At 64.9% G+C, this 15614-nt stretch overlaps 2 protein-coding genes across 10 annotated transcripts; one reads left to right on the plus strand and one right to left on the minus strand.

Annotated features, from left to right (window-relative positions):
- Positions 1–543: 543 nt before the first annotated feature.
- Positions 544–7581, minus strand: LOC142019336 (sodium/calcium exchanger 1-like). Of its 8 annotated transcripts, none has more exons than XM_075006066.1 (6): positions 5831–7581; positions 3183–3289; positions 2948–3072; positions 2293–2392; positions 1859–2131; positions 544–1122 (listed from the first exon to the last, which is right to left on the minus strand). In XM_075006066.1, the coding sequence occupies exons 1-6, from the start codon at positions 7579–7581 to the stop codon at positions 746–748; spliced, it is 2733 nt and encodes a 910-aa protein (XP_074862167.1). In that variant the 3' UTR covers positions 544–745. The 8 variants fall into 8 exon arrangements, with proteins under 8 accessions (XP_074862167.1, XP_074862174.1, XP_074862172.1 ...); XM_075006073.1 differs by having other exon boundaries at positions 2948–3104; positions 3194–3289; positions 5831–7332; XM_075006071.1 differs by having other exon boundaries at positions 2948–3119; positions 3191–3289; positions 5831–7332.
- A 6678-nt stretch (positions 7582–14259) lies between these two features.
- LOC142019044 (glyoxal reductase-like) lies at positions 14260–15513 on the plus strand. Of its 2 annotated transcripts, none has more exons than XM_075005391.1 (2): positions 14260–14297; positions 14611–15513. In XM_075005391.1, exons 1-2 carry the CDS (start codon positions 14272–14274, stop codon positions 15473–15475), a joined length of 891 nt encoding a protein of 296 aa, XP_074861492.1. In that variant the 5' UTR covers positions 14260–14271; the 3' UTR covers positions 15476–15513. The 2 variants fall into 2 exon arrangements, with proteins under 2 accessions (XP_074861492.1, XP_074861494.1); XM_075005393.1 differs by having other exon boundaries at positions 14260–14289.
- The last annotated feature ends 101 nt before the right edge of the window (positions 15514–15614 follow it).

Here is a 15614-nt window from a genome sequence, read left to right on the forward strand (position 1 = left end):
GGGGCGTAAGGGATGGAGGGGGGACCTCAGTCTTGCTGTTTCCCTTAGCAAAACTTTGTGCTGTTTGGAGGGCAAAGGGGGTGATCCCCATATTGAATATGGAGCCTCCTTCCCCCTTGTCCCACTGAGAGTCCATTAATAAAGGTTTTGAAGGGAAGACAGGGGTCCCGGAGCAGGGGGAGAGATGCTCCCCATTTGTATGCTGATGCTTGCAGCCCAGCTGGTGAGGCTGCCAAATGCACCAGCCACCCCCTGCCCCAAATATGCTGTCCCCTGCAGCTATGGGCGAAGTGGGGAGATGGCGGGGGGAGGCCCTTGGGGCAGGAAGGGCTCTGGGTCAGGAACAGATGGAACGACTTTTGCCCCCTGCTAAACCCGAAGTGCATGTGGGTGGGGGGGAGGGCTGCACTTCGTATGTCCGTTGCCCCCCTTTGAACTGAGCGGGGGCTGGGGCTTGCCTTTGAGCTGGACAGATGCCCAGGGTAGGGGAAGTTGGGCTTCCCCAGTCTGAGGGGGGGGCAGGTGGTGGGAGAGGTTGGCACATCCTGCGGTGCTTCCCCCTCCCCCCCGAGCTAGGGCCACAGCCCGCGAGGAGTTGATCAGGGCTTTCCTCGCAGCTGCTGGCTGCTCCAGCCAAGCCCTGGCCTCCCAGGGTCTGGGGCAGGAGGGGTCCCCTTCCAAGAGCTGAGGCTGCGGGGGGGTCCCACCAGCCTGAGGACAGCCGTCTGTCTCCTCCCCGCACGACTCAGAAGCCCTGGATGTGGCAGTAGGCCTCCAGAGCAGCCAGCAGGATGTAGAGGAGCCAGAGGCAGAGGAAGAGCAGGGCAGTGAGGATTTTGGGCCCGCGGGGACCCCCCAGCTCCCCACCCACGGGTGCTCGGCGCCGGTACAGCAGCACGGCGATGCTCAGCAGGGCAAAGATGGTGAAAAGGGTGACGGAGAAGGCCAGTGTGCCCGGTGCCACCATGAACCGCTGGCCCCGGCTGGCCCAGTACCCAGCCGCGATGGTCCAGGCCACCCCGATGCCCAAGAAGACATTGACTGCGTTACTGCCAGTCACGTTGCCGATGGAGGCATCTGCATGTTGGTCCTGGATGGCTGCAGCCCGACTGGCGAAGGTGTCTGCAAGGGGAGAGGGTGGTTAGCGGGGGGGGGAGGGGATGGGGTAGGGGGCAGGCCATGGGGAGAGGTTAATGGAGGGAAGACAGAGGAATAGGGATTACGGGGGTGAGGGGCCGGGAGTGGGAATGGGGTCAGCGGGGGGCGGGGGTGGGGGTTGAGTCAGGTGTGGGGTTAGTGGCACAGAGCTCTGGTACCTCAGTGGAGGGGTGAGCAGAGAAGAGAGAGATTCCTGGGGGGGCCTTTTGTGGGTGATGTGGGATGGGGAACTGGTGCAGCACCCACTAACCAAGCATAGTGCCCACTGCCCCCCCACACGTCGCCTGGGACAAGGTGAGGATTTTCTGTATCATTTTTCTATGACACCCTTGTGTGCCTCAGTTTCCCTCCGCGCTAAGTAGCATGACAGGCATAAGTCCCCTGGGACGCCGGTGCGGACGTGGAGGAGCCGGGCTGTCGCCTGGCTAGAGGGCTGGAACAAAACCCACCAAGAAGCCCACAAGATAAGGGGGCTGCTGGAGCCTTTCGGTGGCTCTCGGCGACGGGCGCTGGGTTAGAAAAGGCTGCCCGTGTCGCGGTGGCGCACCCTGAGAGCCTTGCAGCTGGGAAGGGGCAGGGCGCCGCTGGTGCCGGAGGCCGCAGGCCTGCCCTGGTGGAACTGAGCCTCCTGCTCCCGGGGCCCGTGCAGCCCTGTGACGATGTGATCCCCGGTGCCCAGCCCCCCCACCGCCCCGCTCACCAGGCACGGAGGTGCCAAGGGCCACGAAGACCACGGCGGTGACTGAGTCCTTGAGGCCGACGGTGCAGCCGAAGTGGGCGGCCAGGTCCCCAGTGAACGCGGTGAGCACCCCAATGAGCGCGATGGAGACGAGGAAGCAGGCCCAGCCCCCCCAGTACTCAGTGGGGGGCACGAAGGCAAAGAGAACCTTCCAGAACACCGTCAGGAAGTGCATGATGTAGTCAAAGCAGGAGGGGAGCCGCTCCTCGCCCGTCTCGTCCTCGTCCTCGTCCCCTGGGGGGGGCCAGAGGTAAGAGCGGGGTGACCCCTTCTGCCTCCCCCTCTCAGTGCTCCACACCCACCTCATCGGGCCCTGGGACAGGACCCCCCTCCCCCACCCCTCCCCCGAGTCCTGCCCCTCCCCGAGTGGGATGCCCCCCCCCAGTCCTCCGTACCAGCGCTGACCGTCACGGCGCTGACAAATTGTTCCCTCCAGCTGCTGCTCCCCACGACCAGTGCCAGGTTGGTTTTCTTGATCAGCTTGTCCACCGTGCTCTGGGGAGGGGGCGGAAGAGGGGTGAGATTGGGGGGCGGGCTGAGCCCTAGGGCCCCATGTGGGGCTATGGCGAGGTGGGACGGAGCCCAGCTCCCCAATGCGAGGAGGCTGCAGGGCGAACCTCAGGAGGCCTCTCCTCACACCTGGGCACCGCACGCAGCCCTCCAGGGTCTGGCAGCTGCTGTGAGAGGACCACCCCCCCGCCCCCCCGGCGGAAGACAGCAACTGCCCCACGTCTGGTGTGCATTTCCCCCCGCCCCGGCTGGGCTGCGCCCGGAAGGCCGCTGGAGCAGACTGCACGTGAGGGCAGGTGCGAAGAAGGGGAGATGTACTCACGGCAGGGCTGGTGGACTTGGGCGTATCTCTGGCCCCAGCTCCGCAAGGGAGCGGGAAGGGCTGGGGCGGGGAGCAGGAAGGGGTGCGCAGGATGCTGTGAGGTCTAGGGGAATGGGGCAGCTGGAGGGGTGGGACTGAGGGGTGGGGGAAAAGGCGGGCCGGGGGGTATGGGGCAATGCATGGGGGCAAGGAGGGAAGGCACATGCTCGGGCGCTTACCTTGAACTCGTAGGACTCCTCGATCACCACCTCAAGTTTGGGGTGGTCCCCCAGGCTGGGACACCCCATCTTGGCAATCACGGCCCCCTCCTCCCCCTCAGTGGGGCGGTTCTCATTGGAGTCACCTGGGGTAGGGAGAGTCCAAGAGGGTGTTACCCTCCAGCTTCCTGTGCTCCCCAGAGTCCCACCCCCCCACTACCATGGGCTGCGCCCCCTCTGGTGTGCCCCCCCATACCATGCCGCAGCCCCATCTCCAGCAGCTCAGGGGGGCCCAGCTCCAGGTGGAAATTCTTGTTTTTCTCGTATTCCTCGTCATCGATTATTTTAATCTCGATGAATTTCCTGAAAGGAGAGATTGGGAGGTGAGGTGAGATGGAGTGTTGCCGTGGGGGCCTGGGGGCTGGTTGCTGGGCATAGAGTGAGATGGGGGGGTTCTGGCTTGGGGGGTGAGCTGGGGGTGCAGGTTGGGGGGCACAGGGTGAGATGAGTGCTTACCTGGGAATGAGAGGGGAGTGTGGGCTGTGGGGCACGGGGCTGGCACAGGGGGTGCCGGGTTGGGGTGAGATGGGTATACTGGTTGTGGGGCATGGGGTAAGAGGGGGGTGTTTGGCCTGGGGGTGAGCTGGGGGTGCAGGTTGGGGGGCACAGGCTGACAAGGCTGCTGCATGCGAGGAATGGGGGAGGCTCATCCTGGCCTGTCTGCTCCAGCTGGGGCAGGAGAGGGTCTGTGGCCCCTGATGTGGGGGGCACTTTGCCCCATAAGGAGGAGGTTGTGCTACTGGCTTAGCTTGCACAGTCAGTCGGCTGCCCGGGCTGTCACGCACCCCATGACTAGTTCCTCCCTGCAGCTGGCATCAACGCAAAGCTAATTTGGGGCAGGTAATTACCGGATGGAACAGCTGGAAACACCGCCCTCCCCACAGCAACAACACCCCGCCTGCCCGCCACCCCCCGCCACACAGATCTCTGTGCCCCTCCCCGCCCCCCTGCCCCCAGATGTCAAGCAGCAGGCCGGGGGTTAATGGCTGCTGCAGCACTGAATGAGGGGGGGAGGATCAGCCAATGGGCTTGGGCCATTTGGGGGGGCGGCTCCAGGCCCCACAATCCCATTGGCCATTACCAGAGCACAGGGGAATCAGCTGTTTCACCCCATGAGTGACCCTGAGACTTGCCCCAGCCTCCCTAGGCTGTTCTGCCGGTGCCCCGCAATCCCATCCCACCCCCCTGGCTCAGCTAGCCCTGGGTCCCCCTTCTGCCACAGCTCTGGGGTGCCCCTCACTCCCAGCCTGGGCTGCCCCCGAGCTCTGCCAGTACCCCTCTGTTCTGCCCCACAGGCCCCCTGCCAATCCCAGACCTGGGCTCTCCCAGCTCTGCTGGCCCCCCAGCTCCCTGCTCTCCTGGATGTGGGCTCCCCCCAGCAGGCCCTTGCTGTGGGCACTCGGGCATTGGGCCCGGGTGGTGCTGTCCCTGGCCGTACCCTCCCCCGCCCTGCACCATCTGTTCCCTCTCTAATGATGAGCACAAAGGGCCCTTCGCTCCGGCGGTGCTGGGAGCAGCTGTGCCGGGGCGGGGGGTGAGGGGGGCAGAGTGGGGGGGATGGTTATCTGCCAGCTGCAGGGATCTGTGCAAAGAGCCTCCCCTGAACTCAGCACAGCCTGTGTCCGCCCCATACACCTTGGGGAGCCTAATGTTCCCCCCGATCTCCACTAGTGCACAGCCCAATAGCCCCTGGCCAGCCCCTGAGGCCTGAGCCACCCCACTGCCGGCAGGTCTTGGGGACCCCATGGTTGCCTCCCAGCTCTTCACACCTACCACGCCTGAGTACTGGTGTGCTGGGCTCCGCGCCCGCCGGGGAACTGGCCGCCCTTGGCCACGCTCCTTCCGCCGGTTCACCCCACACCCGCGCACGTGCACGTCCCCCCTCCTTCCACGGGGAACCCGCCACCTCTTGTCTGGGCTCGTGTGTGTGTGGGGGGGCTCCCCATTGCTGTGGAGAGTCTGGGAAGGATGGGGGAGGGGGGTTGTACTGCCGTGGGGAGGGGGGATAGGGATGGAGGGGCACAGGGTTCCCTCCCTCTAAGCCAGGCACTTGCACAGCAGCTCAGGAGAGATTCAAAGGCGGCTCAGCTGATCAGCAGAGCTGGGCTGGTGTGTGGTGGTGGTGGTGGTGCACATTCCCATGTGCCTCAATGCAAAACCAAAATGAGGCCTTCACCCTGCCCCCCCCCCGGACCCCGATAGCCCCTCCAGCGTGGATGGAAAAGACAGGCGGGGAGCCCATGCACAGTCATGGGGCAAGGACTTGGTGCCTCCGGTTCCCTTCCCACCACTAACTGCCCAGGGGGGCTGGGGTGGAAGTGCTGGTGGCTGGATGCACCAGTTGTCCCCTGCACCCAGTTCTGGTGCAGTGCAGATGCTCCCCAGGCCCCCCGCAGCCAGGCTTCAGGCTCAGCCACTGTGGAGAACGGCAGCTCCAACCAGGACCTCAGCCTCCTTCCAGTCCCCCCATTGGCCCAGCCTCTGCTGGTGCCCCATAGTTCCCAACCCCCGGCCTCCAGCTATCCAGAGAGGGTAATCAGGGTGCCCAGCAACCTTGGCTCCCCGCAGGTACCTGTGCTTCTGATCCTGCCCCCCCAGCCATGGCTTTTCCTTGACCTGCCCTTGGCTGGGCCCTGTCCGCCTCATAAGCCAGCAGATGTTTTCACCCTGCCACCCAGCACCCTGCCGGCCCCCACAAGCCGCTGCCCCCCCACAGCTCCACTCACTGCTTTGTTCCCCCCATGACTGTGTCCTCCCCCCATCACCCCCCGCCCTTCCCCCACCTCCCCCCCTTGTGCCTGATCCCCCGTGGCACCCCCCACCTGCTCCCTCCATGTCTCTCACGTGGTTTCGTCGTTGAGGAACTCCACCTTGCCCTCCGCCTCCTCGTAGTCCTCCCCGGCCTTGGCAGTGCCCTCCACGGTGCGGTAGGGCAGGGCCACACGGCCCCGGGCCCCTGAGGTGCGCAGCACCCGCACTCGCACGGTCCCCACGCTCTCGCTGACCCGCACAGAGGTGCCCTCGAAGGTGAAGATGCCGGCGTGATCGTCGTCAAAGATGGTGATGGTGGCAGTGGCAGCCGGGCCCAGGCAGGCCTTGGGGGGTGGCTCGGCGCTGGGTTCAGCCCAGGCGGCCCGCACGTTGCTGAGGTGCACGCGGAAGTACTCGTCCTCCTCGAAGATGTCGTCATCGATGATGCCCACGCGCATCTCGCGCTGGGCCTCGCCCGGCTTGAAGAGCAGCGTGCCCTCGGCGTACTCATAGTCCGAGCCGGCGTTGGCCGTGCCGTCCTCGGTGCGGAAATCCACCCACACAGCCGTGCGGGCCACGTCGCCGCCACGCCGCTCCACCATCAGCACCACCGAGCCGCAGTTCTCAAAGCACTGGTAGAGCGCCGGCTCGAAGGTCACCCGGGTGAGCAGGTCCTCGTCCTCCGGGCGCACCTCTGGCAGGCTCAGCGCTTTGCGGGCCTGGTCGGCCGCGTGCTTCTTCAGGACGTTGCCTGCGCCGATCATCATGCGGGTGGCCTGGATGCGGTAGAAGGCCCGGCTCTTCTGCTGCTGCAGCAGCACGTGGTAGTTGGCCATCTCCATCAGCTGCTCCATGTCCTTCTCAGGGTGCTTTTGCCGGAGGTCCCTCAGGGTGCGGGCCATGTCACGCCGGGCCTCCTCGTCCCCGTCCTTCCCTGCCTCGCCCACCCCGTTGGCCTGGCCACTGTCCAACTCCACCTCCAGCTTGGGGAGGGCAGCCTCGCCTTCTGTCTCAATAATCAGCCCCCGGGCCTTGTCGGCCCGGTATTTCTTCGGCACGTATTTGTAGAAGAGGAGCCGGCGGTCGGCCAGCCAGGCCTGCACCACGCAGATGGGGAAGAAGAGGAAGGTGAGCAGGCCTTCCCACACCTCTACCTCACCCGGCGAGAAGCAGGCCAGGATGAGGTAGAGCCAGATGTAGGCGAAGATGCTCCAGGCGGCCGTGACGAAGAAGACCCGCAGGTGCTTGATCCGGCGCGTCTCGCCCTCGGGCACCACGTGCACGCACACAGCGATGATGACGAACATGTTGAAGGCGGCACTGCCCACGATGGTGCTGGGCCCCAAGTCGCCGGCCTGGAAGCCGTGGCCCACAATCTCGATGATGGAGAGCAGGATCTCGGGCGCCGAGGAGCCCAGAGCCATGAGCGTCAGGTTGGAGACGGTCTCGTTCCAGATGCGGATGGTGGTGGTGCTGGTCTCGCCGTTGGCCTTCTTCACGGTGATTTCCTTCTCCTGCGAGGTGATGACCTCGATGGAGGCCATGAAGCGGTCGGCGATGATGGACATGCCCAGGAACATGTAGATCAGCGCCACGAAGTACACGATGGCCCGGGCCACCTTGTCCCCCACCGAGGGGTTCTGGGGCAGCCACACAGGCAGAATCACCCCCTCCTGGCACTCTGTGATCCCCTGGCACAAGGTGCTGACGTTGGCCCCTTCCAGTGATGACGCCCCCTGGGATGGGCCTCCCAGACCATCCTCCACCTTGGCCTGGTGCAGCGGGAGGCTCAAGGCCAAGAGCAGGAAGAAGGTAGAGGCCCCGAGGGGCGAGAGAAGCAGCATGGTGGGAGTAGGGGTGGGCAGGCAGGACCTGCAAGAGAGGGGAGGGCATGGCATGGTGAGGGATGAGGAAGACAAACAGTACCTAGGAGGCTGGAAGGAAACAGGAGGCTGCTCCCTTCCATGGCTGGGGGAGCTCTAGTGTGCCACCTCCTTTAGGGAGGACATGGGTAGGAGGAAGTGTGGGCACCCAGGGGGCATGGACTGTGCTAGGGTCACAGCATCTGTTCATAGTTACTCTTCCCCCTGGCCAGCCCACCTCTGGGGTCCTGTCCCTAGGCTCTGTTCCCCCAGCAGCACCACCATAGTAATAACCACGCTGGCCATGTAACACCCAGGGCTGCAAAACAGTGTCCCCCAGGTCAGCCACCTTTGCCCGCTGCATCCCCTGCCCCTCTTGGAGACAGGGCATTGGTTAAGAACCCAGGAGTCCTGAGTGCTGGACCCCCCTCAGCGCTGGAAATGAAACCCAGGAGTCCTGGCTCCCAGTCCTCTCTGAGCAGGCTGCACGGTAGATAAGGAGAAGGCTGGGAGCCAGGACTCCTGAGTGCTCTGACCTTGTGCCCCATGATCCAAGCCTTTGGTTCAAGGCAGTGGTGGTAGCTGGTTCACGGGCTCGATCTGTGCGCCGTGGCTAAGACAGCACCAGGCAGATGTGAAGGGAGCCTGGGCCCAACTTGGCACGGTGCTCGCCACAGATGGGCTCTAGCGAGGGAAGCCCTTGTGCACTGTCCGAGCCCTGCTGGGACCAGCTGCCCCATCAGTCTGTATGGCCAGCAGGCTTGGCCCCAGGACAAGGCCAGGGGGAGCAGATGGATGTGACTCCCGAGCCAGCCTGGTGTGGGGAACTCAGCCCCGCACCAGTGCCCCTCCAGCCAGCTGCTGGCAGACCTTGTGAATGTAGAGGCTGTCTGCACTCGAGCTCAACCTGTGCCTGTGTGTGGATGTGGGGTGGGGGGACGGGAAATGGTGGCCAGATCTTTGGCTGGAGATAATACAGGGGTGGCCCTACCTCCACCTAATCCAATGGGGTTTTTGGGGGGTCCCCATTAATTTGCTCCCATAATCACATACACAAAAGCAGTCCCTGTGGGAAGGGGACAGCACACTGGGAGACACCCCCCCCCCACCCCCACCTGACAGAGGGGACCAGGGGCCAGTGCCTGTAGGAGCCCTTTGCACCAGCCCCCTTCCTACCTGCCCTGCCTAATGTCCCAGAAGCCTCTACTCTTCCCTGCCCATCCCAGGGAGCTTGTGCACCTTGCAATTCCCCCATCCCAACCCAAGCTCCCCTCCACACCTGAGCTGCCTTCCTGCCTCTGCAGCCTGGGCCAGGCCGAGTATAACAGCCACCTCCTCAGTTGAGATACATGGGGTGGGGTGACCAAGAGCCCGCTACACCCTGTAACTCTCCCAGTTTGGGGGCAGCAGCCTCCTCCCATGGGGCGGGAATGCCCAGCCCTAGTGGGCTGCAGGCCCATTTACCACCACCTGCTTTCCCCACAGTGACACACAGAGATCTGGACCTGCTCATGAGAGAGGAGGGGCATGCGAGGGGGCAGTTGGAGTGAAACAGGATTTCATGTATGGGGGTAAGTGTGCAAAGACTGTGCTGGTGAAGCTGTACAGAAAGCTTGTCCGCAGCCCTGGGGCCTAGGATGACACGAAGCAGGAGGGCAGCTGTGGGGCTGGCTGGGTGAGGCGCAGGAACGTCACCTTAGACTGTCTCAGGTGCCGCCACCCTGAGCTCTGTGGGAAGGTCTCCCCAGTCTGAACAGGCCCAGGGAGGAGTCTTTAAGGCACAGCTCTGGGTGCTTGTGCACCATGGGTGAGCATGCGAGGTGGTGCATGGCAGTCATGAGTGTGCGAGGCCCTGCGCTGGGTACTTGTGCACCATGGGTGAGTGTGCAAGGCATTGCTCGGGGCGCACGGGCCATTGGTGCGCATGAGGCGTGGTGGATGGAGGCCAGGGGAAAGCGTGCACGGCACTGCCCTGAGCGGTACAGGTGCCCATGCACGACACTGCTTCAGGGACACAGTGCCCATGGGTGAGCTGTGGGGCATGGCTCCAGCTGGGTAGTGGTTCCAGGTGCAGGTGCAGTGTCAGTGTGTGCTGCCGTGCGGTGAGTGTCGCACCATTAGTACAGGCACAGCAGCCCTGTATGTGTGGGGCTGGGGCCATACATGCAGCATAGAGCCCACACTGCTGGGGGTTGCACACGCATGTCCTCCTGCCCCCACCACGTGAGGCACTGCATGTCCCCCCCCACCCCCCGCCAATGCCAGGGGGTTTCCATTTGCTGGCCAGGTCTCATGCATAACCCCAGACCCCTCCAGTACTGGGTGGAGGATTCCCTGGCCTCAGCCAGAGGAGAGCCCCCCCACCCCCCACCAAACAGAAGGCAGCTGAGCCCAGCTATGTCAGGCAGCAGAAGTTCCTGTGGGGAGGGAAGGAGCGGGGCAGAGCCCCAGGGGCAAGCTGTGTGGGGCAGTGAAACCCAGAGCAGAGACTCAGGGCCCTGTGTTGTGACAGCTGCTGGGGCAGGGGGTGGCCCAGGTGGTGGTTCTGTGGGAGATTGAGGGGGAGCCCAGGTAGGCGAGGGAGCTGTGGGGGGAGCTCCCCAAGGTTGGAGGGGTAAGTTTGGCGGGGGACGCATCAGCTGTGGGGGGGCAGCTCTACAGGGCTGGGGAAGCCCCACGCTGGCTGCAGACTACAGGAATTTTTAAATCCACAAAAACCGGAGCCAGGCCCTGAACAGCCCCCCACCCCCGCCCCCCGTCTTAGGTCCAGGTCTCCTGTGCCCCCACCGCCCCCATGCCGGGACCCACACGCCAGCCCCTCTCTGAGCTTCCTGGCCCCGCCTGGCCCTTCACCCCAGCTCCCCCTCCCCCGCCCTGTGGCTGCTCTGGTGTCTGGGTCCTCCTCTCCCGCCCCAGCCAGCCCTGGAATGCAGAATTGAACACAGAGGACCAGCTCCCCCCCCCAAATATTTACGTCTCCCCAGTCCCCCCTTTTCCTCTTTCTATGCAAGTTTCCAGGCTTGGGTGGCTGGGCTGCCAGTCCAGCCAGGGGGATTAAAGGCGCAAAGGAGGCAGGATCCCCCAACCCCCAGGGGGATCTTCCCTGAGCATCAGCCAGGGCAGGGGGCAGGGCGTTACCCCCACCCCCGCAGCGTTCACACACCTCCCCGCTCAGATCCAGGGTGCAGCGCCCCCCTTACCCTCGCCCCACCTTCCCCCCTTACCTGGCTGGGGGGTCAGGGCGCAGCCCCACCGCCCCCTGGGGCGGGCTGCACAGGCTTCCTCCGCCGGGGCTCGGATCGGTGGGGCGCAGAGGAGCGGGCCCCCGTTCGCTGGCGCCGGAGGGGCACAGGGATGCTCCGGGAGTCACTGGTCCATCTGCCGCGGGGAAAGGAGGGGGGGTCGGCACGATCCCCTCCCCAGCCTGCGCCCCCGCCCCTTCCTGCGGAGCCCCCCAGCCGCGCTGCCCCCCGAGCCGGGGGGGGCCGGGAGCCACTCTGCAGCCAGGCTGCGGGTACCAGCAAAACGGCGGAGCGAGCCGGGCTGCCGGGGACGGGCGGCGGATGCTCCGGCTGGCAGCTTCATGCTCCACCCTGGCGAGGGATGGATGGCTGGCTGGGGAGGGCACCGCGCGCAGCCCGCAACCTGGGCGGGGGGGGTTCCTAGCTCGGCCAGCGGGGACGGGAGCGGGAGGTGCCCTGGGGCGGGGACCCCCCCCTGCAAAACAGGATCGAGCTGCGGGCAGCGCGGTCTCAGGGCGCTGGTGTCCCCGGCAGCCTCATGGCAGAATAGTGCCAGACCCAGGCAAGGCGGGAGTAACTCGTCCAGCTGCGCCTCTGCCGCCCCCCGCCCCGGCCCGCTCCCTCCGACCCTGGCCCTCAAGCGCCCCCGGCGCACGCCCGCATCCGCAGAACCCCGCCCCGTGCTTCTCTACCTGCCCGCAACAACCCCCGGGGGCGTCCCCGCAACTTCTCTCCCAGCAGGGGGCGCTGTGGGGAGGGGTGGGAGCGCTGGTGGGGGAGCTCCTGGCTTCCCCAGTCTGGCCTGTCCCAGCAGGGGGCGCTGTGCGGTGGGAGCGCTGGTGGGGGAGCTCCCGGCTGCTCCAGCCTGGCCAGCCCCAGCAGAGGGCGCTGTGGGGAGAGGTAGGAGCGCGGGTTGGGGGGGGGCAGTCACCCCATTCCCCCTCGTACTCTGCAGTCCTGTCTGGCTGTTCCCCTCACAGTCCTCAGGTTTCCCCACTGGCTGCGGCAACAAGCCGGAGGGGGAAAAGTCTGTGTCTTTACCCGCTCTCCCCAGCCGAGTCCACATCTAGCCAGCTCCACCCGGTGGGTTGGGGAGATGGGGGGCATCTTCCCTCACCCCACACTGTGAGGGAGGGTCCCGGGAGTCCCCTCTTCCATGGGCGTTTTCCGAGCGTTTCATCCGAGGCGGGGCAGAGGGCAGGACACGTAAGTGGCGGTCCTGGCGGGGTGCAGAGGCCCGGCTCCGCGGCGACTGGGGAGTTGGGGGCAGGTCAGCCCTGAAATCTGCCTGTAGGGGGTGACGGGGTTGCAGGGAGGGGGTGCCGGGGGCACAGCTCAGGGCTACCAGGCTTGACGATGAGGGGGTTCCCGGGGCGGTGAGGGACACATGGAGTGGGGTGCTCCTATGCGATGGGGGTGCGCATTGGGGCCTCGCTTGCGGTGCTGTGGGATCGGTATGAAGACGGCTTTCTTCGGGGTGATGCGGGGCCTGGGGGTCAAACGAGGGAGCGCTTGAGGGGGGCTTTAGCAGTCGGGGGTTGGGGTCCGGGGGTGGGTAGGTTGGGGGTAAGGGGCCACTCAGGGCGGAGGAAGGTAATGGGGTCTGGATCTGCGTCATACGGGGGATCTCCCCTGGGGCGTGTGGAGTCCGGGAGCGGAGTCTTGGGGGGGTGGGGGTGGGGGCGCAGGCTCGGGATTCGTTCCTCTCCAGCTGGTGCTTCAGAGCCAGCGGCCAGCCAGGGATGGGGGGCGTCCTCTGGCGTCATTAGCTGGTTCTGCACCCTGCAGGCCCATGCGGACTCTGCGCCAAGGAGTTTCGTCCTGGTCCGCCTGGAGAGAGGGAGCGTGGGTGGAGGGGGAAGCAGACCTGGGGGGTGGGAGAAGGGGCTCCCTTGGGATTTCAGGATGAAGGGATGGAGCGGAAGGGGGTTCTCCGGGGTCAGGCAGGGAGATAATGTGGTTGGTGGGAGGGGCAACTCCCCTGTGTAATTGGGAATGAGGCTCCCGCCAGATCAAGGGGAGTCACTAGGAGATAAGGGGCAGAGGGTTCTGGGCTGGTAACATGGTGGGAGGCAGGGTTGGACAGTGAAGTGTGGTTCCCCCAGGGTTAAGTGAGCAAGGGAAAATAAAGAGGTGAGGATTTAATGGGGCTGCTCCCCAGAGTCAGGAGTGGTAGCTAACGGGGTAGGGTGGGTGGAAGAGGTCACCCATGGGATTGGTAGGGGGCGGATAACAGGGTTGGCATTGGGTTCCCCGGCTGGGGAGATTGTCTACAGCATCCCCCAGGTGTGGGGCTGAGTGATGTGCTTGGGACCACAATGAGCAGAACCTCTACCACAGAAGATGCCCGCGGTGGCCACAGCAAAATGCACGTGTCACAAACGTGTTGCTATGGGATGTGGACCCATTAGAGCGGAGACGTAGCAGGCAGCGTGCGGGTAGAGAGGCCCTGCACTGTACAGCAATAAAAACACACAGTGCATGTGCTGAGCATGCACCCTGAGGTGCAGGCATGCAGTGTGGGTTCATGAATGCACATACTCTAAAGTAGCACCCCGATTTGCAGCGGGGGTGCCGGGATGCAGAGTGGGGTCGGGGCATGCACCATGCACTCTGAATTATTACTGACAAGCGGGGGTGTAACATGGAGATACATGGGTGTACCAAGGATTTATACAGGGGTGCAATGTGGGGTACCTGCATTCTTCCTTTATGTTTTGTATTACTATGGCGCGGAAGCCTAGTCAGTGGCCAGGACCGCACTGTGCTAGGCCCTGTACAACCGGAGAAAGACAGCCCCTGCCAAAGCTCTTCCAAAGGGAGTACAAAGAAACAGAGACCCTATCGGTCAGCAGACTAGCAGCGGTCTCAGCAATGTGTGTGCTCTAATTCGGGGTTGTACCGAGAAGCGTGCACTGTGTTCCACAATGCATAGCTAAGCCCCAGGCGCAGTGTGGGGTACATACGTGCACCCCTCTGTTACTGAGGTGCAATGTAAGGTTTGTATCCAAGAAGGCACCGGGTTACAGCATGGGATACGTGCATTCACCATACAGCCTGATTTATCGGTGAAGGGCGGGGGGGGTGCAATGTGGGGTGCGTATGTGCTCCCCGATTTACGCCTGGCCTGACAGAGGGGACTGTGGGGCACCTGCCCCCACTTCTTTATGAGGCGCAGAAGAGCCGCGTGGGATCCGCGCATGGACGCTGCAAGGCGGGCCCGCCCGTGCGCCAGGCAGAGCGGCGGGACTGCAGCAGCGCGGCCCCGCCCGGGCCGTGCCCGCCAGCCGCCGGACAGCTCGCAGGGGCGCGCCGCGCGCGCTCGCCCTGCTACTACGCCTTTCATTCCGGCCCGCCTCCCCCCCGCGCGACGGGGAGTGGATGGTGCTGGCCCCGCCCTCTGGTGACGTAGGGAAGACGCTGTGGAGCCATGGAGCCGGCGGGCGAGGTGCTCGCGTGAGTGATGCGGGGGGATGGGCGGGGGCAGAGCCGGGGATGGTGTGGGGCGCGCCGCCCGGGAGGCGGGTGCACGGGGTCCCTGCGGCGAGGGCCGTGTAGGGTCAGTGAGCGCAGGTGTGCCCGTATCTTGTGCGCGCTCGCGGTCCCGCACGCTTGTGGGGCAGGGTCCCACGCGTGCCCCCGGGGGCGCTCGTGGTGCATGCTGGCCCGGTGGGGGCTCGGCTTTACATGCACCCGCCGGCTGTCCCGGGGCTGCGCTGAGAGCGGCGGGCGCGCCTCCCCCCTAACCCTGCCTTTATTCCTCCCACAGGCCCCCGGAGCAGACGGTTCTCCTGAGCAGTGGAACCCGCATGCCCCTGCTTGGCATGGGCACTTTCCGCCTGCAAGGGACGGAGCTGGTGTCCCAGTGTGTGGACGCTGCCCTAGCCCACGGCTACCGCTCCTTTGACACAGCTGCCGTCTATGGCAATGAGGCAGAGATTGGGCAGGCGCTGGGGGCCCTGCTGCCCCTTCACGGCCTAGAACGCTCCGACGTCTTCCTCACCACCAAGCTGGGCCCCCGCGACCAGGGCAAGGCCAAGGCTGAGGCTGCCTGCCTGCGCAGCCTGGAGCAGCTGGCCTGTGGCTACCTGGATCTCTATCTCATCCACTGGCCGGGCACGCAGGGCAAGCCCCAAGAAGAACAGGGCAACCGGCAGCGACGCTTGGAGAGCTGGCGGGTGCTGGAGGGGATGTACCACGCTGGGCACCTGCGGGCGATTGGTGTTTCCAACTACACCCTGGGGCACCTGCAGGAGCTGCTGGCCCACTGCCAGGTGCCACCGGCTGTGCTGCAGGTGGAGTTCCACCCAGAGCTTCCCCAGCAGGAGCTGTTGGACTTCTGCCGGCAGCATGGGATCCATCTCCAGGCCTATGCCTCGTTGGGCTGTGGGCAGCTGTTGGGGCGGGCAGAGATAGAACGGGTGGCAGACCGCCAGGGGCGCACCCCCGCTCAGGTACTTCTGCGTTGGGCCCTGGACCAGGGGGTGGGAGTGATCCCCAAATCTGCCAGCCCCACCCGCGTGGCAGAAAATGCCCAGCTCTGGGGCTGGCACCTCAACCCAGAGGACATGGCTGAGTTGGGAGTGATGGACTGCAACAGGCACTACTGCTGGGATCCCAGCGGAGTGACATAAAGTGGCAAGTGCATGTACATGTGGGGGGCATTGCTGGGGGTCAGCCTGCAATACAGGGGGGAGGGACGATGGAAGGAACTCATGGCTAGAAGGGCAGCCCCGTGGGGAGGGGACGCAGAGGTGGGCATTGCTGGGACAT

The sequence above is a fragment of the Carettochelys insculpta genome, chromosome 11 (assembly GCF_033958435.1).
Source record: "Carettochelys insculpta isolate YL-2023 chromosome 11, ASM3395843v1, whole genome shotgun sequence".
NCBI lineage: Eukaryota > Metazoa > Chordata > Testudines > Carettochelyidae > Carettochelys > Carettochelys insculpta.

Coding starts and splice junctions, on each gene's coding strand:
- LOC142019336 (XM_075006066.1), bottom strand. CDS start 7,581: ATGCTGCTTCTCTCGCCCCTCGGGGCCTCTACCTTCTTCCTGCTCTTG. Junction 3,290..5,830: donor TTCCTCAACGACGAAACCAC/GTGAGAGACATG, acceptor CTCTCCTTTCAG/GAAATTCATCGAGATTAAAA. Junction 3,073..3,182: donor GGAGATGGGGCTGCGGCATG/GTATGGGGGGGC, acceptor TCCCTACCCCAG/GTGACTCCAATGAGAACCGC.
- LOC142019044 (XM_075005391.1), top strand. CDS start 14,272: ATGGAGCCGGCGGGCGAGGTGCTCGC. Junction 14,298..14,610: donor CCGGCGGGCGAGGTGCTCGC/GTGAGTGATGCG, acceptor TTCCTCCCACAG/GCCCCCGGAGCAGACGGTTC.